We start from the raw sequence: 22,488 nt of genomic DNA, 5'->3' as shown, positions 1-22,488 counted from the left end.
AAAACATGATAATTTCTGTGTTTGGTAGAGAAGATTTTTCTAACAATTAACAGGCAATACAGTGTTTTGGGCGGGAAAAGAGTTAAAAAACATTTTCATCAATCCCAAGTGGACGATGCTAAATTTGGGTCTAAAACATTTTGAGGTTGTCCAATTTGGACCACTTCCAGATGTAGTTGAAAATGCATTTGACTGTGTTAAAATAGTCCTTTTGACTCCAGTGGTTCAACCTTAATTTTATGAAGCAACGTTAAAAAGTTTTTTGTGCAAAAACAAACAAAAATATATACTTTATTCAACAATTTCTTTTAGCCTGCGGCCTGTGCTGCTTCAAAAAAATCAAGGTTGAACCACTGGAGTCACATGGACTATTTTAACATTGATTTAATACCTTTCTGAGCATTGAAAGTGTTAATTAAATTGCTGTCTATGGAGGGGTCAGAGAGCTTTCAGATTTCATCAGAAATATGTTGATTTGTGTTCCGAGGGTGAACGAAGGTCTTACGGGTTTAGTTAGACATGAGGGTGACTGGATAATGACATAATTTCCATTTTTGGGTGAACTATCCCTTTAGTACCAGGTATAAACAGGGCTTAATATTCAGAACAAGGGAATTAGTTACAGAATCAGATATTTTAAAGCTATAGCATGCCACACACACACACACACACACACACACACACACACACACACACAAACACACACACACAAACACACACACACACACACACACAAACACACGTCTGGTCACTTTGTAGGGGCTCTCCATAGATGGTAATGGTTTTTAGACCATACAAACTGTACATTCTATCCCCCTACACTGCCCCTACCCCTAAACCTACCCATAACAGGAAACATTCTGCATTTTTACTTTCTCAAAAAAAAACTATTTTGAAAAGTGGGGACCGATGGCTGGTCCTCACAATGTAGGTATTATACACCTGCATAATACACACACACACACACACACACACACACACACACACACACACACACACACACACACAAACACAAACACAAACACAAACACAAACACAAACACAAACACAAACACACACAACACACACAACACACACCTTCTTTCTTTATAAAGCAGGTCACCAGGACTCTTGGGGCCTGGGTCAAGGTTACAAGATTTATTAGAAGGGCACCCAAAACACTTTCCATTGAACTCCTAAGATGAAGTGTTTCTTTTCCTTCTCACTCCTCCTGGTGAGGGTTTTTCCTCTAGAGGATGAATACGAGGATAAAAATAGAGAGCAGGCGTATATCAGAGACAGTAATAGTCATCACTCTTCACCTCTGCATATTAGCATTGTCAGAGGAGTTTAATTAAGATGATTCCAATCTGACAGCAAGGCCTGAACCCATTACTTACTCTCTATTTGTCACTGTAGGAGTGTATGTGGGTGGTGTGCATGTGTGTGCTCTACATGAGCATGTGTTGAAGGTTTGTCTTATTTGCATGTTTGCCTTTATTACTTTGCTGTTGTACATGGTGCTGACATGCTGCAGATTCTCACTATTTAACACATACAAACATAATAAAGTGCTTGACAGGAACTCATGCAAAATTGTTTTTGCGCAGGCGCATCGACGATGACATGGGCCGCACTCATGAACTGGAGCACTCTGCCATCAAGTGCATGCGGGGGATTATGTACTGCTACATGCGACAGTCTGATAAGGTGGGTCACAGCATCACACCATAGGACAGCGCTGCATGCATGCCACTCATCAATTTTGCCTTTTTAAAAACTCAAACAGCTAGTTCAAGATCACTTTATTCAGCTCTAGTGAGCAGTTTCATACTTTTAAACGATTTTACAGTTCTGTTGATCTTGCTCTTGTAAGGTTATTGCTGTACCCTAATGCAGCCTTCAGGTCAAACATCCATAGTCTACATTCAACACTTTTTTTGATCGGTCGATTACATTGGTCGATTTGACTGATCTTGCCATGCATTTCCATATGTATATTCTCACTATGCTTTCAAAGGAAATGTACACACATTGCATGTTCTATTTTTTACCCTCTGTCTTGCCACACTTTCAAGCAACACTAGGCTTTCTTTACTGTTCTGGTGTTAGAGTAAATCTCAGAAAGAGCTTTGCACATGGTGTGAATTTTTTTATGGACCTACTGTTTCAGGGCTCAACAGTAAGGATTTTTTTTCGTCTGCCCAGTCAGGCCAGGAGTTCAAATTTTAAATGGCTTCACCATAAAATAATGCATATTTTTAGCAATGTACTTTTTATATTTGCTTGAAATAATATTTATATTGTTCACAAAATGTTTCATTTTGTTTACCCAGTGTAAACGAACCCAGTTCGTTCATCTTCAAAACACAAATTAATATATTTTAATGAAACTTTTAATGAAGCATCTCATGTTCAAGGTCCACACAAAAAAGGAATTAAAAAATTATTAAAGCACATACATAGAGCATGTCAAATATGGTATATGAAAGCTCAATCATACTTGCTGTTTATGCATCAATTAATTGTGTTTGATGTGTTAAATGTGTGTTGAACAATGTTTATAGGTGTATAAAATAATAAATGAAAACTGTTCATTATATAAAGTGATCATATCTCTTCAAAAAGACTTGGATTAAACTGCTAGACCACTCATAGGTGTTTTTTTTATTTTTATTACTTTTTGAGGTGTCAACGTTTTTGTGGAATAGACTTTTAATGGAGGGATCAAAATCTCATTAAAAAGTTCTTCATTTGCGTTTTGAAGATGAACTAAATTCTTATGGGTATGCAATGACGTGTCAGACACTGACGAGAACACAGATGGATTAGTGCAAGTGCAAAGTTTATTAACAGAGGTAACGGAAACAGGTGATACTTAGATGGGTGGTGACACTCATGTTGGGGAAAACAATGATGATGGTGAAGACGAAGAAGCAATGATGATGAAGACGAAGAGGGTTACAGGTGAGGGCTTCGATGACGGACAGGTAGTCAATGGTTGGATCGGTGCAAGACCAGACAGTGAGTGTGAAGGTGAGGAGTGCTTAAGTAGTGATGACTGGTGATGGTGCACAGGTGATCAGAATGCCGGTGATGTGGAACGAGTGGGTGTGTCAGTGTCTGAAGGCTGTGAGGGCGTGACAGTACCCCCTCCTCCACGGGCGGCTCTTGACGGCTGGGACGGGCGGCGACGGAGTCTACCACGGCCCCGAGGAGCGAGTCGGTCAGGGTGGTCTTGGTGAAACTGAGTGAGAAGATTATGGTCCAGCATATCGTTCCTGGAGATCCTCAGAACCGTAGTCCCCCCAATCTACCAGGTATTCCATCCGGGAACCCCGTCACCGTGAGTCGAGGATGACTCTCACCCGGTAGAAAGATGGGTCTTCGTCGATGGTAGGAGGAGGAAGTATGGCACCATCACCAGGATCTGTGGGTGAAGAAGGGACAGGTTCAGTGAAGGGTTTGAGCAGTGAAACATGAAATGAAGGTGATATTCTGTAGGTGGGAGGAAGGTGAAGGCGGTAGGTGACTTCTTTCAGCTGCCTGTCTAACGTGAACGGTCCGCTCTCCTGATTCTGGTGGCAGTATACCCTCAGGAATCTCCCAATCTCCTGGATCATCCGTTCAGTCTGGCCATTGGTCTGAGGATGGTAACCTGATGAGAGGCTGACGGATACCCCAAGGAGACGGTGGTCCAGAGTCTAGAGATGAATTGGGGTCCTCGGTCGGAAACAATGTCTTCCTGAAGCCTAAAGTGTCGGAAGACTTGGGTGAAGAGTGCCTCCGCGGTTTCCAACGCGGTAGGTAAACCTTTGAAGGGGATAAGTTTGCAGGATTTCAAAAATCTGTTGACAACGACTAAGATACAGGTCAATCCTTGGGATGATGGCAGGTCGGTCATGAAATCGATCCCCAGATGGCTCCAGAGACGCTCGGGATCAGAAGAGAGACCAGCTTGCCCTCGGGGAGTCTCCTTGGGGTGTTGGCAATGGCGCAGACTGAACATCCCTTGACGAATCGGGAGACGTCCCGAGGCATGGGGGGCCACCAGTAGCGGTGGCGAAGGAGCGAGAGGGTCCTTCTCCTGCCTGGGTGTCTAGAGCCCGGTGAGGAGTGAGCCAAGTCCAGAAAGGGCAGGCGATGACGAGGCAGGACATAGAAGCGCCCTTCTGGACCTCCCGGCAGACCAGGCTGTTGGGTGTTCTCCTGTTGGATCTGATCGTGGAGAGCCCACTGGATCGGGCTGACAACCATGGCTGGAGGGAGGATGGTTTCGAGGTGCTTGGGCATCTGCCCGGTTGTTCTGGTTTCCTGGACGGTACGTCACCTTGAAATTGAATCTGGTGAAGGAGAGGGCCCAGCGGGCCTGACAATGATTCAGCCGTTTGGCGTCACATAGAATACCTACGTCATGTGACGCCAAACGGCTGAATCATCGTCAGGTTGCGATTTGTTGGTGATGACTTCAAAAGGATGTTCTGCTCCCTCCAGCCAGTGTCTCCATTCCTTCAGGACGAAGTTGATCGCCAGGAGCTCCCGGATGTCGTAGTTTTGCTCTGCCGGGGATAGCTTCTTGGAGAATAAGGCACATGAATGGAGTCGTGAGGGTGTCCCCTGCCGCTGAGACCGAAGTGCTCTGACCCCGGTCGATGATGCGTTCACTTCGACGATAAACGGAAGATGAGGGTTGGGATGAACCAGGATCGGAGCGGACTGGAAGGCGTTCTTCAGCTGTTGGAAGGCCTCCGTGGCAGATGGAGTTCAGGACAGAGACTTGGGCCGGTTCTGAAGCAGAGAGGTGAGTGAGGAGCTGAGCAGGCTGTAATTCTTTATGAAGCGACGGTAGAAGTTAGCGAATCCCAGGAAGCGCTGCAGCTCCTTGGCCCTGAAGAAAAAGCTCGAAGCTGCAGGGGAGGTCGATGGACGGATGAACCCTTGTTGTAGTGCTTCGTGCACATACTCCTCCATGGCCTTCTGTTCCGGGATGGACAGAGGATAGACACGGCCCTTGGGTAGAGTAGCCCCAGGCAGGAGGTCGATGGCGCAGTCCCATGGCTGATGGGGTGGTTGTTTAGTAGCCAACCGCTTTCTGAAGACATCCTGGAATGCCCGGTAAGCTGTAGGAATGGCCATGTTGACTTGAGTTTCAGGACTCTCTACTGAGGTGGACTGGACAGGTAAAGATGAAGAAACTGACGATGATGATGAACCTTTTCGGTGAGGACGATGAATATAACGATCAAAGCATTTGTCACCCCATTGCAGGATCTCTCCGGTGGAACAGTGGATATGCGGCTGGTGTAATATAAGCCAGGGGCGTCCCAGGATGATGTCTGCGGTTGACTCCTCCAGCACCATGAACGTGATGGTTTCCTCATGCAGATGACCAACGTGTAGTGTCAGTGTGGGGGAGAAATGGCGGACACGACCTCGGCCCAGCGGTTTTCCCTGAATGTAGGTGATTCTAAGGTCGACGGGACAGCGTTGACTTTGGGCGGTTAGCTTTTCGAGGGTTTACTGACTGTTGAAGTTTCTCGCCGACCCGGAGTCGATGAGGACTTGTGCTGCAACAGATGAGTGAGAATTACAAACGAATACTGGCGTCTTGGTAAGGTTTGCCGTTATAGGAGGTAATTGGATGGTACTCATCGCTGGCCGAGTGGGTAGCACGGGGCAGGTCGTAATGCCATATCCATCTCCCCCACAATACGGCACAGATGTTGTGAAATCCTGCATTGGCGTTTGGTGGTGGTGAGATGGTATGAGTCGATATGCATGGGTTCAGGTGCTGGATTTGCGACAGATGTTTGAGCGGGCGGAGGATCGACAGCGAGTGAGGAGAGGCCACAGGCAGATAACCGTTGAGACACGCGGATAGTTTTCTGGATGAGGGCCTCCAAGCCCATGGCGTCCTCGTAGACCACAATAAGTTGCTTGACTTCAGCGAGGAGGCCGTGGCGAAAGGCAGTGACGAGGGCTGATTCATTCCATCCACTCATACAGGCCAGCGTGCGGAAGCGCAATGCATAGGAACTCGTTGTCTCTCGTTTGCCTTGGTGAACGCCACCTGGCCTCTCTCGCTGTGGAACAGATGGGAGTTCGCTTCCATATACAGGGAACATTGCAAGAGAAACCTACTGCAATCCTCCACCACACTGCTGTAGGTCGCTGGTCGAGCCATGGGACTTACGCAGGCAGCTGACGAAGTAACGGTGTTGCAGGTAATGACACGCTAACTTGAGTAGCGGTGGAGGGAGTGCCGTGAACCAGTGAGGACCGTACAGTGTGAACCAGTGTGGTGAAATGGTCTGCGGTGCGGTCCCTGCCTGTGTCCGGAGAGCTCTGCATTTGGTCTGGTCTTCTGTCAGACACAGACGAGGACACAGATGGATTAGTGCAAGTGCAACAGAGGTAACGGACACAGGTGATACTTAGATGGGTGGTGACACTCAGGCGAAGGACGATGAAGGTGAAGAAGACGACGATTATGATGATGATGATGATGAGGAGGAGGAGGAGGGTTACAGGTGAGGGCTTCGATGACGGACAGGTAGTCGAGGTTGGAGGTCGGTGCAAGACCAGACAGTGAGTGTGAAGGTGAGGACTGCTTAAGTAGTGATGACTGGTGATGGTGCACAGGTGATCAGAATGCCGGTAATGGGGAATGAGTGGGTGTGTCAGTGTCTGATGGCTGTGAGGGCGTGACAACATGAGGGTCAGTAATTGGTCACAGAATTTTAATTTCTGGATAAAAAAAAAAAGCTGAAAATCAAACCGCTAAATTCCGCCTGTCTTTCACTTAACTCTTACTCTGGCAATATCTGTGACTCACCGCAATAAAGAGTTGGTTTTGACCACAGATGTGTGGACTCACTCTACAAAGTGGATGGTGTTTGGGCATTATTTAAATAGTTGTCTCTGGGTTGCATTTGTGTGGCTGCCAGTTGGTCTTTTCTGTGGTTTTAGCAGTTGGATGTTGCTGCAATCAGGGTTTTGACAACGTTCCCATGGCGTGCTGCCTGGAGTGGCTGTGGCCATTTGCTGAGTTGTTGGGCTTCCTGTTTTGGTCCAGCTGGTAATGTTTTTATAACCAGCTGAAAGCAAATGTTAATCAATGCACAGGAACATTTCTAACCTTTTGTAAGTACGGGGGAACAGCCCCCCATCAAAAAGTGTGCCCATATTTTGATACAATTTTATGAAACTGGTTTGAATATATGGATCTCAGATCTCTATCACAAGAAGCATGGAGCTATGGGTCCTGTCATCCATGTGGATGTTACTTTGACATGTACCACCTACGTAAGCATTGTTGCTGACCATGTTCACCCTTTCATGGAAATGGTATTCCCTGGTAATGTTATGCCTGATTGGTGTATACTTTAGGTACATTAACCTAACATCATTGCAGTTTGAGTTGAATTATTGGTGATCTGTCAATGTGATGTTGGTTGAGTGGCTGTTTTTAACAGTAAGAGTAGACTCATTTCCAATGCAAAAAGAGTTAATGCTGTTTTTACAGTTGGCTTTTGCTCTAAAGCAACTGTTCTCTCCTGGCGTAGACCTGAGCAATTATGCCTCTCTTGTGCCTTTGAAATTGTTCCATTTCATTTATTCCTGACCCCCAAGACCTGATTTGCAAGAAAGCTTTTCTGTGTCTTAATTATAATGCCTCGTTTATGCAGTTAATTACACAGTGCACTGCTCATTAACATCTGTCTATAGCATTCACAAAGTACATTGGTTTTTTTAATAAACTCACAATGCGCTGCAAACGTTCATATAATCGGTTCCCTAGGTATATTCAACAGACGTGTTTATTGTGGCATGCTGCTATCACACTGAGAAAAGTAAGTCACAAACAGATGAAACGCAGAAAAAAAGCATGAATGCTGGATTTATAGTTAAGATGTGCATGTTTTCTCCTTTCCAGCATTAAACCGCTCTAGACCTCTCTTGCAAAGCAGCCTGTGCTTCCAGTTTTGATGAGTTTAATAAAGGTCAATCTAAAGTCACATATAATAAATCACTTTGATAGAGTCTCTGTTTTGCCAAGTTGTGTGTCGTAGAATAATAAATGTTCCTGTAGCAGCTGAAGGTTACTCTCTGCCCTGTTGTGCTTTCAGTTTTTATTGGTTTAATTTTACAGGTAGTGATGACTAACTGAAGTTTCAAATGTCATCCTTTGTCTCACAGGTGTCTTTTGCCTCTATCCATGTGTGCTTTCGTGGATTTCAAGCAAAAGTTTCTGTTTGGCTGAATCTTACAGCTGTGTCTGGGCTGTTATACAGCTGTGTAACTGGTGTGAAAAAGAAATCATTGTGTATCTAGGACAGAAGAATGCCTCTCATGACCTGACAGGAGAGGAGAAGGGAAAAATAAAAAAAAATAGGCCACTTATTTATATCACTAAAATATGCTGTAGGGGCCCGTGTGTGATGCGGTCAGTGAGAAAGGTCGGCCCAGTTTTCTGCCGTATTGACGGGTGAAGTGCCCCTTCCGCAAGTGTTGGATTATAATATGTGAATGACTGATAGAGAACTGCTAGAGATGGCTTTATTCATGTGGTGCATCTCAAGAATCTATGGTTTGTTTTGTTTTGGGTTCACTGACTTCTGTGCTAAGAATTCTGTATTAAGGACAAGGTAGTCAAGGATTTTGTTTGCTACATTGTACACGCTGACATTTTGAGTTAGAACAGAGAATCCCACTGTGTCCCCTGGATTTTAGAAGAGATGATTTTCTGCTAATGCATGAGTGGAAGATTTGAGAAAATCCTTGGGACTGTGTTGGATTTATTGGATACAGTCTGTGTGTGGAAATGTTGATGTGATGGTCCAGTGTCACATCTAGCGGTCAACTGATATGGTTATTTAATGTGTACGTTTTGTGTTCATTATTTGCTACGACTGAATTTTACAAGCAATTTATCACATGTGTATCAGTGCAATGTGGCTGTGTATCAGCTCAGCTGAGATTTAGCCATAGGTAATCACAGCCATTTTGCATGGCTACAATTGTGATCTTGCATTTATACAAAAATTTTGACAGCACAACTGTGTAAATAAATCAGAAACAACAAAGGAGTCCTTCAAAACCTCTTTCATGCAGAACTACTTCCTTCCACCATGGATTCAAATCTCAAGTTGGCAGTTTAACAGTTGTGACCAAGCCTCCCTTACTAATTCTAAAACGTCACTTTAGAACTATCAATGAAGAAGCGTTGAGTCGCTTCATTGAAGTTTATTGTATTATGTAGAGTGGAGTATTATGGTATTATGAGAGAGAGAGATCGACTAAACGAGTGTATTACCTGTGCATGATATAGCATTCATTCTTCAGGTCAATGTTTACAATATCCATTAAAAAAATCTGTTTGAATGTTCGCTGAGGAAAGCATATCTTTGTCTTAGAAGATTGACAGCACTGAAACAGCTTCCTTCACTGAAAAAACTATTTTTACTGTTTAAATTGTTTAAAGGACAACTCTGGCTAATTTTTAAGTTTATCTTGATCATTATATCTTTGTGAGTACAGTGTATAGAAAAAGAAACCGAACCGTATTGGTGCTTGCAACACCGAGTTATTACAGTTAATGCCCAGAGCCCCCCCTCAGCTAAAACTGCAGCTTTGGGGGCATAACGTAAAGGGTGTCTTTGAGCCTCTTAACAGACACAAAATGCAATTAAAATGTCTGTCCAACATGAACAGGGCCCTTACATGACAACGAGATGTGTTTAGCCAATTAGCCATTGTTTAAATTCACCTGTGTTAGACGGCTAGCTGTGTCTCGCGCTGAAGTCCTGTGGGAACTCAGCGGTAGCCGGAAAAAAGGCAGTCCAGTTGGGAAGAGCGTTTTGTGTATAAAGCACAATTATTTTAAATTACTGCACATTTTTCCTCAAGCCGTGTGTGCCCAAATAGAAGGATATATAAAGTTTACATTACCTCCACAGTGGTTGCACCCGTCTTTAACCATGGATGGGCATTTTTCTTCAACCGGGCCAGCTGTGTTGTGTCTGTGTCAGTTAGTCAAGTGGTCGCTGCAAATTTTTTACAATTCGGAAAGGCACAAACGCAAACAATTTCTTCTTCAACCGTGAGCCCGATCGGATCATCACTCTAGTGATGTCCGGTTCACGGATGAATCATTCTTTTTTTTAGTGAACCGGGCGAACCACTTCACCAAATCGGACTTTATTGTTCTAAACGGTTCGCGTCTCAAATCAGCGCTGATCATACAATTTACTTTAGTTACTCACTTTCTGATATGAGTGACAGTCCGAATATAAATAAACCGTTCACTGAACTGAGACATGTTTTGCTGAGAGATCTGATGAACTCACGAGCTGCTGATACTGAGCATGCGCGAGTAACTGAACGAGCAGGTGTCCTCAGGATCAACAGTACCGAATCAAAAACTGTTTCTCTCGGACACGTTCAATACTGAAGACCGACAAACCGATGAGCAGAGCCTCTTAATACACATGATGCTCTTCTCGACTGGACTATTTTTCCGGCTACAACGGCGTTCCCACGGGACTTCAGCGCGAGACACAGCTAGCCACCTAAAACAGGTGAATTTAAACAATGGCTAAGTGGCTAAACACATCTTGTGGTCATGTAAGGGCCTTGTTTATGTTGGACAGACATTTTAATTGCATTTTGTGTCTGTTAAGAGGCACAAAGACACCCTTTACATTATGCCCCCAAAGCTGCAGTTTTAGCTGGGGGTGGGTGGGGGGGGGTGTTCTGGGCATTAACTGTAATAACTCTGCTTTGCAAGCACCAATCCTGTTCGTTTTTTTTATATAGACTGTACTCACAAAGATATAACGATCAAGATAAACGTAAAAATTTGCCGTAGTTGTCCTTTAATTAAAATGAGCTAAATCAACACAATTGCTATAAATTTTGTCCTAACTTAATTTGATTGTGTTCAGTCCATATAAATAAATAAATCCCAATAAATATTCAATTTATGTTTATGCTATCCTAGTCAAATTGAAGTTTACTTAATCAGTTTGTGTTGAGATTACATTAATTATATGTGTTGCATTAACTGAAGCTGGGCAGGACTTGTTAGTTCCCAGCATCCTTTGCATATGGCTTAATTTAAGAGAGAGTAAATGTTATTTTATATGTAAAAGTCTTATTTTGTGTATTTAACAAAAAGATGAGAGGGGGAGACTTGATTGTGATTAGTGTTAATTACTCAATTTTCTTTAATTATGAAGAATTAAAATTAAAGTGGGTTACTATTGTGGAGAAGAGTGGAGCATTTGCTTAGGCTGTGGACTTAAACATCTAATGCCATAACGGCTTTGCTGAAAGAGCTTTAAATGCTTAGCATTTAAGATGTGAATGTGTGCTATTGCTAGCTAAAAGTTTGTCAACTAGCTAGTGCAGTATTATAATTCATTTGTTTAACATTAAAATATAGATAAAATATAGATATAGATAATAATAGATTAAAGACCAAAGAGTGCCTGTTCGATATACCCCAAATTAATTATATTTGTTTAGCTACTATCTACATAAGAGACAGCGACACATTCCCCATGGACTGGCCAAGATGAAGCTGTTGGCCACTGACATCCTGGAGCTGGCATCTACAAAAACGTCTAAACAAATCATAAAATAGGCACTATGTTTATATATGCGTCACATATTTGGGGTCTAAGTCACCTACAAACTGACACAAAAACAGTAGTATTTTAAAAAGCGTATGGTGGATTTGCTCGATCGCCATGACAGTCGCTGAAAGCAGAGTGTTACAATCTGAGTTTATCGCATGGCAGGAAAAGGGTCTCAGCCGATCAAATTTGAGAACCAGAAAGAACTGTTGTATAAATATTACATATAAAATGCAATACATATACCTGTAGAAATATAGCAGATCAAATTAATGAAAATGCACAATTCAGAATCATTCATATATTTTCATATTTGAAAAGAATGCCGAGTCACATCAGTTCAAAGTAGATTAAATCTACCAATTAATGTATTAGTATCAGTATCATATCAATCTTTTTTTTTATCCACTATGCTTTCTGCTTTTTTATTTGTTATTTTGCAGCTTATGCCTCATTTTTGTGTGCATGAAATAATCATGCTTATATATATATTTTGCGACCTCATTCTTGACATCTTGGGATAAAAACCCTGCGGCAGTCACGTCTACTGGGTAGCGGATTGGTTTTCTGTGGTGAGTCAGAGCAGAAGTCTTACCTATCGTCTGCATAATCTTCTTATTTATTTGAGTCTATGACTTGCATCTGTTCAGTGTACTATTTATTTATCAAACTTAATTTATTCGTGTATGTTATGTCTTCGTGTCAATAACAGTCTGGTATTTAATAAACAAATGTTAGAGCAAATAAATATCAGTATCTGCAGCATGTGCTGTTGTCACATTTGGCCAAGCTTCTATCACTGAAGGGACTTTCATTGAATTAAAAAAAAAGGCTTTTTTCATCATAAGAAATAAGAATATACTGCTAGAATGTCAAAATAGACCATCTGCCTGATCAGAGAATAATCTAACGACCTTACCTAGATGCAGAAAAATATGTTGTTTTTTGTCCTTTACATACATTTGACTTTTAAAAAAGCCAGAATATAAAAATGTTTTAGCAATTGGAAGGATAAAATGATGCACTACAATATTACAAATACACTTTATTATACTTTCATGTCATGTATTGTTACATCCATCCAAACCAATAGGACATCACAAGTACCGTCAAATTGATGTAGTCTTTCTCAACAGTTCTTTTTTGAATTTTAATACCCAACATTTATCACTAGCACATATTACCACATCTCAGAAATCAGCTTGTGTGTTAAAATATTTCCAACAATACAGCATTTTAAAATATGTTTTGCTGTCAAAGTATAATTTATGGCACAGAGTGAATTATGTGTCTGGGAAGGTTGTATTACAAAAAAAAGCTGTATGTTGATACTCATCCTGAGTTGAGCAGAACTGTGCTCCGGCTGTAGTCTGGTTAAAACCAGACCATTCTCAATAACTTGCCGGAAGTTGTCTGGGTTTTCCCAGGCTACTCCAGCTGCTTTTCAGCATCTATTTCAAGCCAAGCAGACATCTGGGATCACTACATCTTTCTTGTGGAGAGATGCATGCAATTAAAGTTGCTCCTAAAAACCTGACACTATCTTAATTGTAATTTGCTGTTTAAAATCTTGTGTGAATGTATTAATATAATACAGTATTAAAGCACAGGGCTTTAGATAAAAGAGTATTCAGAGGTGCAATTGTACCTTGACCTCCAGAAATACCAATACACTTTTTTTTCTCTCTCTCTCTCTCACTTACTCACTTACCTTAGTAAGCAAGTGATAAATTATGAATCTGCCGATACCGTGGTCATATCTTGCATCTTTCATGGACTCTTTTCCCTTTGTCTCTATCTCTTCCTCTAATAATATTCTCACAGGTGGAGAAATTTAAGCAGGACCCAAGTCCGTCCACGTGCCTGCACTCAATATTTAATGTGCACACTGGAGATGAGGTTTACCAGTATGAAGAATACAGCCATCTACAGGTTATTTCCATCTTGTATACACACACATTATTCATATAGAAATTAGCTTGCTATAAATGTGATATTGTCACTTTCGATTCTGTATCTAAACCATCATTAAAACATAATTAGTAGTATCATATCTAACAATATTATTGAGAGTTTTGGGATGAGCTCTTGTAACCCGCTCTTTCAGTATTTTATGAAATCATATAGATTGTCATCTTATTCTTTATCACTGCTTGTTTACTGCATTTATACTGACTGCACTAGTGGTTAACAGCCCAAAAAAACGTAATTCCACCCTTTTGATTAAAATGATAACAATTTTGTCGAGACAAGTAATAAAACTTGTAATTTCTCCTTTTGCTCACTATTACCTTTATATCCATGTAAAAAGAATATAATTATTATAAAACTGCTATAACTATAACCATGTTTGAATGTTCCTTTCCTTTTCTTTTCAAACAGATTGATGCCTTGTCTCTGTTTCTATTGTACCTGGTCGAAATGATTTGTTCTGGCCTTCAAATAATCTACAATACGGATGAGGTATGACTTGACTGCATGAACTACACTTTTAAAAAATACCAGCAGCACCAGTTAAAATCATGTCAGTTCAGTTTGATTCTGTTCAATTTATTTGCATAGCACTCTTCACAATACATACTGTACAATAAAGCTTGTAATTTTACTAATGCAGGGCTCTCAAGTTTTGAACTGAGTTCAGAGTGAGATTTCGGCCGTGGCAACCTGGGTTTGGCTGGGTACAGGGGTCTGATATGAAGAATGGCACAAATTCGTACAAATAAAAAATATGTATTTAATTAGTGTGAGAGAGAGAGAGAGAGAGAGAGAGAGAGAGAGAGAGAGAGAGAGAGAGAGAGAGAGAGAGAGAGAGAGAGAGAGAGAGAGAGAGAGAGAGAGAGAGAGAGAGAGAGAGAGAGAGAGAGAGAGAGAGAGAGAGAGAGAGAGAGAGAGAGAGAGAGAGAGAGAGAGAGAGAGAGAGAGAGAGCATTAAACGACAACATTTAAACGGCGCCCAATTGGCACTAAGGGGCCTAAAGTGTTCCAAGAAAGCTTCCCTCACACCATTACACCACCACCACCAGCCTGCACAGTGGTAACAAGGCATGATGGATCCATGCTTTCATTCTGTTTACGCCAAATTCTGACTCTTCCATCTGAATGTCTCAACAGAAATCAAGACTCTTCAGACCAGGCAACATTTTCAGTCTTCAATTTTGTTGAACTTGTGCAAATTGTAGCCTCTTTTTCCTATTTGTAGTGGAGATTGTAGTGGGGTCTTCTGCTGTAAGCCCATTTGCGTGTTGTGGCTTCACAAATGCTTTGCTGCATACCTCGGTTGTAACGAGTGGTTATTTCAGTCAAAGTTGCTCTTCTATCAGCTTGAATCAGTCGTCCCATTCTTCTCTGACCTCTAGCATCAACAAGGCATTTTCACCCACAGGACTGCTTATACTGGATGTTTTTCCCTTTTCACACCATTCTTTTTAAACCCTAGAAATGGTTGTGCGTGAAAATCCCAGTAACTGAGCAGATTGTGAAATACTCAGACCGGCCCGTCTGGCACCAACAACCATGCCTCGCTCAAAATTGCTTAAATCACCTTTCTTTCCCATTCTAACATTCAGTTTGGAGTTCAGGAGATTGTCTTGATCAGGACCACACCCCTAAATTCATTGAAGCAACTGCCATGTGATTGGTTGATAAATGCATTTATGAGAAATTGAACAGGTGTTTCTAATACTCCTTTAGGTGAGTGGATGTTACATGTACTTACCATAGTAATAACAGTAAATTATGCATAATTACATGCAACTAACCCTCAACCATAATAATAAAATACTTTTTTTTCTCTCATAATATACATTGCACATCACCAAAATGTTTAATGATTCTCAAACAACTCAATGGATGAATCAGTCTCTCTAAATCCCTCCCTTCTCATGAGCCTACTCTGCTCTGATTGGTCTGATGACCCAGTCTGTGATTGGTCTACCGCATACAGCGTGTATTTTGGAAGCTAAACGCCCATTTCTATAACTGATCTTCAGCTCCATCAGGAGGCTTCTTAAAGCTCTGTGATTGTACACACTGTAAAGACCGTAATGGTTACGTCATATTTACACCAATCACAGCGTGAGTCTGACTTGATGATGAAAAATGGGAAGAACTAGTTATTCAATCCGAACATTGAGCAGGACATTTCTCAGTGATGCTTTTCAGTTTGAGGTACATTATGAGATGTTTCTATTGTAATTCCTCACCATCGGCATTAGTGTGTGTGTGTGTGTGTGTGTGTGTGTGTGTGTGTGTGTGTGGTGTGTGTGTGTGTGTGTGTGTGTTTTATTTATTGTGGTGCACATGCGGGAATTGTATCAATAACAGCATACGTTTGTCCAGCACTAACCTGAATGACTGATGTAACATTGAAGTTTGCAAAACAAATCTTACTCCATCCTTTATCTTTACTCAAAGTAGTAAGAATGACAGACAATCTGCATTAATAGACACAGTTTTAGGTAATAGTGGCCCACAGCTGATTTACATTAGTATTTCAGTAAGACAGTAATAACGTGAATTAGCCAGCACAATATGAAACACAATGTGTGCGCAATAAGTGGGACAGGCAATATGCTAATGTCACTAAAAGGCTAAGAGGCTTGTGATTCGTTTAAAAACTATTTGTTTAAATGACTCAAAGTCTACTCTTACTTTTGAGAGACGATAACTTTATATACAGTGAACATTTAGATTTAAAACTTTACAGGATGTTTTCATTCACTTAGAACTGCATGAAAGGTAATTTTCAAAATTCAATAATGGATTATAATGGGGCACTTTAAAATAAGATGCAACCCACAATACTTTCTCTCCATCTATAGCAAGTACTGTAGATTGGGTAGTTTTTAACCTCAACGGGATGCTAGTTTCTGCCGTGATGATTGCTGTAGATTAGGCAGTGAAATTTTTTTCCCCCGAAATCTTGTCCCAAGCCATTGTATCCTCTCTTTGCCTGCCTGAGGACTTTCTCTTAGGGCATTCTGGCCATGGCTATATTGAGCAATTTAGCTGTAAGAAACATTACTTCAGAAAGGAAGTTAAGTTGAGTTAAAATGGTTAAGGGCAAAGAGCAAAAATGCCAATTCCTGCATTTTACCAAGCTGAAAGATCATTATGCAACTGCTCAAGTACTCTGTTTTGGAAAATACTGTAGCAGAAATATATAATTCTATCTTTTAAAAGGCCTCTTCAAATCCTACCAGTACCCACCCCCCCCACCTCTTGTACTTAAACACTAGAGGAGACACCAAAGTGTGTTAGGGGTTGTTGTAATAGTTGTAATCTCTCTCTTTTCTTTGGGCGGTACGGACTTTATTAATTGCATCTTTTATTCTTGCTCTCCACACACAGGGACATTTATTTAATACTCTGCTGCTGATAAACCACTGTGCATTTATTTATTCAGCCACTTTGTCCTTTTCTTCAAAAATATAGTTTCTCCTAAATGTTGTGTTTTCAAGCAATTACAGTGTACGACTATTTTGTGTACATGACAGGCAGTATCACCTTTTCAAGCTGAGCCTTCCACCCTAACCTTAACAAATTGTCACAGTAGCTTTTATTTTGCTATTTGCAAAAGAGGCCTAATTGACGTCTCTAAACAGTGCCTACTCGGGTATGTAATGCAATTAAAAAAACACAGTTGTGAAATCAGCAGCCCATTACATTCCATTATTAATGAACAGCAGAACAAATCGGGGAGAAATTGCCAGTGTAATATTTTTCCTACTCATCTTTGGCAGTGCTTTTTTTTCCTATATAATGTTAGCTTTGCCTCATCACAGAGCCCTAGTTCTGGTTTGGCTAAGTAGTTAGATTTGGATTGACTTGTTATAGGTTGTAGGGTAATTCATGACATTAAGAGTATATGTTTATTTTATAGACAGTAATAATTCATTGCACATTTTTGTTACCATGGTCAAAACAGATTATAAATACAAATGAATGCTAATTTATTAGCAAAAAGCATTAATGTTAGCACAAAAATTTGATTACAGGATTGCAGAGTTAGGTTAAATTAAGTTTATAATCCAGGAATTGCTACATGATGGTTTGTACAACCCCTGACAAAAATTATAGAATCACCACACTTAGAGGATGTTCACCCAGCTTTTTTACTTCATAGTAAACTAACAAATCACAGATATGACACATGATATGAATATTTTTTTGCTCACTAGCTTAACATTCGGTCTTCATGAAACATACTTCAAAAAAAGTAATTGACACTTTATATATTAAAGTCATGTCTTTTTCTAGATCAAGTAGAGGAAAAAAGTATGGAATCACTCAATGTTGAGGAAAAAAATATGGAATCATCTTTTAATTTTTAAAACAAATACCAGGAGTCTAAAATACAAGTCTAAAAATGCTTATTAGTCAGCAGTGGGAAACATGGCAGTTGAGTTGTCAGTTGAAACAAAGGGAAGGATTTTAAAACTTCTTCAGCAAGGAATTTCAACACAGAGTGTGGCCAAAGAAGTTGGTCGCTTCCAGTCAGCTGTGTCTAAAATTTGGTGCAAGTATAAAATAAATGGGACGGCTGTAAAAGGGAAACATACAGGCAGACCAAGGAAGACGTTAAAGCGTCATGATAGAAAACTCAAAGATATGCCTTGAAAATAGAAATTGCACAACAAAACAGTGGAAAAACAACTGGTGGAAATGTTTGTGACAGAACTGTCAGAAATCGACTGAATTAAATGGGATTTACCTATAGAAAAGCCAAACAAAAACCAACACTAACACCAAAACAGAAGAAAACAAAGTTACAGTGGGCTAAGCAGAAACAAGCAATCATGGAGTGTGGATGATTTAATGAAAGTGATATTCAGTGATGAATCACAAATCTGCATTGGTCAACGAGATGACGCTGGAACTTTTGTCTAGCGCCATTCTAATAAAACATGCAAAGATGACTGCCTGAAGAGAACAACCAAATTTCCCTACTCATTTATGACATGGGGTTGCATGACAGGTAAAGGACCAGGGGACATGGCAATCATTACTTCAACAGGCAATGCACTGGTGTAGTACACTGACGTTTCCATAGAACATCCATAGAAAATGGCTTTGGTGATGGTGAAATTATTTTCAGGATGACAATGCACCTTGCACACAGAGCAAAGATTGTTAAAGCTTTTCTTAAGGGAAGGGATATCAACTCAATGACATGGCCAGCAAACATTCCGGATCTCAATCCAATTGAAAATGTATGGTGGAAATAAAATAATAAACTGGTCCATGATCTGTCAACTGCTATTTGAGAAAATTGGAACCAGATTGATGGGGAATATATATATTTTTTTTTATCAGTCAATGCCTCAAAGTCAATGCCTCAAAGGATTCTGGCTGTCATAAAAGACAACATAAAGGAGCAACAAAGTACTAATTGTGATTTATTTTTTATTTTTTTGTGTGTGACAATTATATACTTTTTTCCTCTACTTGATCTGGAAAAAGACATGCCATTAATATATTAAGGGTCAGTGACTTTTTTTTAAAGTATGTTTCATTAAGCTAGATTGTAAAGCTACTGAACAATTTTTGTGTGTGTGTCATATCTGTGATTTGTTTGTTTGCTGTGAAGTAAAAAAGCTGGGTGAAAATCTTCTCAGTATGATGATTCCATAATTTTTGGCAGGGGTTGTAGATCTTGATGTTGAACTTGATGTTTGAATGTTTGAGCTTCACGAATACAAAAACTAAAATTTGTGTAATAAGTGAGAAAATGTATTTGTGTACTTGTCTTACTGCTATTCTGTAGCAATTTATAACATCTAAAGCCATTTGATGTTTAAACATAGCCAATACTAGCTACTAAATGTCCATTTATGACATGGCCTATCTTGTTCATTTTAAAGTATTTAATACTTGACCATCTTACAAAACTCAGAATGTATATTTGGCTTATGAGTGAATAAGGAATGTCTTAGTTTAAATCTGTTATTAGAAAAATTGTCACTTACATACAGACTAAGGGCTGCTTCAGCATTCACTATGATTAACTAAAATGCCTTATCCAACCAACACAAACAACCATGACTGATCATTCTCAGAAAAGTTAGACTCCTGCTCTGCTCTCGCTCTCTGCGGCTGAGAGAAGGAAGAAGAGAGAAAATAGTGCCACCCCGGGCCAGCAGTATTCATTAAGTTACCATAAAGCTCGTCACATTAATCATTTTAGTCCAGGCCCAAAATAAAAGTGCTCAAGCCATCCCTCTTTTTTCCTTTTTTCCCTTTGCATTTTGTCTTTCGCCTACCTTCCTTAGTGCCCCATTTTAGCGTGCTTTAGGGGCCCTCAGTTCTCTTCATGTTAAATTAAAAGTGCTGTCAGCCCGGCCTCCCCGGGTGTTTGAGCATTTCCTCATTTATGTACCGTAAAGTCATCATTCTTTCTCTCGTCTTGTTTTTCCTATGGCCTCATTCCACAAAGGGGATTGGAAATGTTGAGGGTCTTATGACATTACCAATGCCACCCATGAAAGTGATTGATTACTTTAGCTGCCCTTATACAGTAGATCATTATTCAAATTAAAGTTGTGTATAATCAGAATATTGGATGGGTAAGAACATGAAGGAAGGGTTTTCTCAAAGCAAATCTACTTTTTTATGTGTGTGCTGTCTGGATGGCAAGCAAAGGTGATGGAGATCTTGATGTGGCACATTTCTCTGACATGCTTGCATTTGTAGGTGTCATTCATCCAGAATATGGTGTTTTGTGTGGAGAGGGCGTATCGTGTGCCAGACTTCGGCATGTGGGAACGGGGAAGCAAATATAACAATGGAAGCACAGAGCTGCACTCCAGGTAAGTTTTTTTCACTCCGTTTCTGTTTTCTTTTAATAACATTGTCATTAAATGAAACCGCTATACGATAAATTGCAGATACTATAGATTGGTGCAACATTAGTTACAGATGATATTACACTTATTTTAATATATCACTGTTGTTCATTATTGGATATTCAAACTACACTTCTAATCTGTATGATTATTTATTTATTTGCATTTATTTGATAAAAAATACAGCAAACAGTAATTTAGTGAAATATTAGTTACATTTAGGGATCATCACAATGTGATGCCAGGCATGAAGCAAATATGTTTCTGTATATGTTTATATATCACAAATATGTGATATCTGACGCAGTTGTCGTTTTCACATCTAGTGCCACATTGTTTATATAGCAAATGCACTCAAGCCCATTTGTTCACCCTTAGGCATGCTGGTCTGAAAACGAGGTGTGTTCAGGCGCATTGTTGGCGTGTTGCTTTTTTGATAAAGTTAACGGATTCCTTTTTGGAGAAGCGTTCAGTCTTTCTGCACGCAAATTCCTCTGGGTAAATGGCGAATCTGCCATGGTGCGAGCGCAACTGCATTATAAAGGGAACAGGAGATGAGACTCTGATTGGTTTATTGCACATTACGCCCAAAACACGCCCATGACTCATTAAGAGACTAGGTACAACCCTTTTAGACCATACGCCTGGCGGGCAGACCATTTTTTCCTTCGTAAAACGAGCAAAAGTGGACTCGGACACACCCTAAGTGCACTTGCGCCATGTGCTTCAGACCATACACCGAGATTGTTAAATTAGGGCTATTAAAGTAACCGTTTGCTCATTTATCCAGGCTTTGGTGTCACATGATTATTCAGAAGACATTCAGATTTGGTGCTTAAGAACCATTTCATTAGCAATATTGAGAAAAGAAAGAAATGCTTTTATTTGGAATGGAAATCTTTAAAGTCTTTGCTGTCACTTTTGATCAATCTATGTTAACGTTAATATTGAAAAATATAAATAACACTGGTAAAAATAATCTTGAGTTATTTCTAATAATTATCCATTTTTCATTCTGCACGTTATAATCTAACCTGTATTGATTCACTTAAGACAACATTCCTCATGCTCAGTTTGGAAACTTTTGTTTACTGCTTTAATGAAACCCAGCTCCTGGAACGATGTGAAAGTTTCAGTTCATGTTGAGGATTAGTATGTTGGAGCATGTCTAAGATGGCCCTCCAGTAAAGGTGGCACTTCACTCACATCTCCTCTGGGTGAGTCCATGAGTGACTGAACACTAACTGAGAGGACTCGCATAGAGAAGCTCCTATCTTCCCATTGCAGAAGTGATTCTTAGTTCTCTGCAGACAGTCAGACAGTATAGACTGGATTTGCCCAGACAATATGCTTTATAGAAGAGCAAGTCAATAGGCAGTGACTCCCAACACATCACTTTGCCTCTCTTTTCATAGCCAGGCTCAATAATGATTCCCTCCATCACTGGTTCCTTATCTGGCTGTCACAGCATCCCCACTGAGGGCCAATTAGAGTATTGACTTCTGCTCCTTGCACTTTTTAAGTGAATGAAAAATCGTGAAATATTTTATAATGATCAATTTATGATTCATCAGTCTTCAAATTATATATTTTAGAGAGCTATCGGTCAAGTAGGGAAATGTATGTATAACTTGTTTCATTATGCTTTTTGCTTTTTTATTTAATTATGCTTTTTGCTCATGTATTCATTATTATATTCATTATTATTATTCAGAAAAAGTGTAGCATAACGCGTTGCAATTTTACATTTAAAATTGAAGTACACAATGTCTAGTGCTAGTGCAGTCAAGACATTTATAATGTTACAAAATGTTAGTTTCAATTAATTGCTATTCTTTTAAACTTTCTATTGATCAACAAACCTGAACAAGAATATTAATCAGCACAACTTTTTTCAGCATTAATTATAAGAAATCATGATCATGTGACACTAAAGACTGGAATAATGTTGTGGAATATTCTGCTGTCATCACAGGAATAAATTACATATATACAAATATATTCAAAGAAAATAAGTTTTTTTTTTT

At 40.1% G+C, this 22,488-nt stretch overlaps 1 protein-coding gene across 3 annotated transcripts in view; it reads left to right on the top strand.

Annotated features, from left to right (window-relative positions):
- phkb (phosphorylase kinase, beta) overlaps positions 1–22,488 on the top strand; it is a 102,813-nt gene that overhangs the window by 12,148 nt on the left and 68,177 nt on the right. For all 3 annotated transcript variants that reach the window (XM_067438031.1, XM_067438040.1, XM_067438050.1), the window contains 4 exons: positions 1,590–1,689; positions 13,443–13,550; positions 14,001–14,081; positions 20,310–20,425. In XM_067438031.1, the coding sequence (XP_067294132.1) occupies positions 1,590–1,689; positions 13,443–13,550; positions 14,001–14,081; positions 20,310–20,425 (405 nt within the window). The remainder of the gene's footprint in view (positions 1–1,589; positions 1,690–13,442; positions 13,551–14,000; positions 14,082–20,309; positions 20,426–22,488) is intronic.

This window comes from Pseudorasbora parva, chromosome 1 (genome assembly GCF_024679245.1).
Source record: "Pseudorasbora parva isolate DD20220531a chromosome 1, ASM2467924v1, whole genome shotgun sequence".
Lineage (NCBI taxonomy): Eukaryota > Metazoa > Chordata > Actinopteri > Cypriniformes > Gobionidae > Pseudorasbora > Pseudorasbora parva.
The sequence above is the reverse complement of the archived record's forward strand: the minus strand, read 5'-3'. Positions and strand labels throughout refer to the sequence as shown.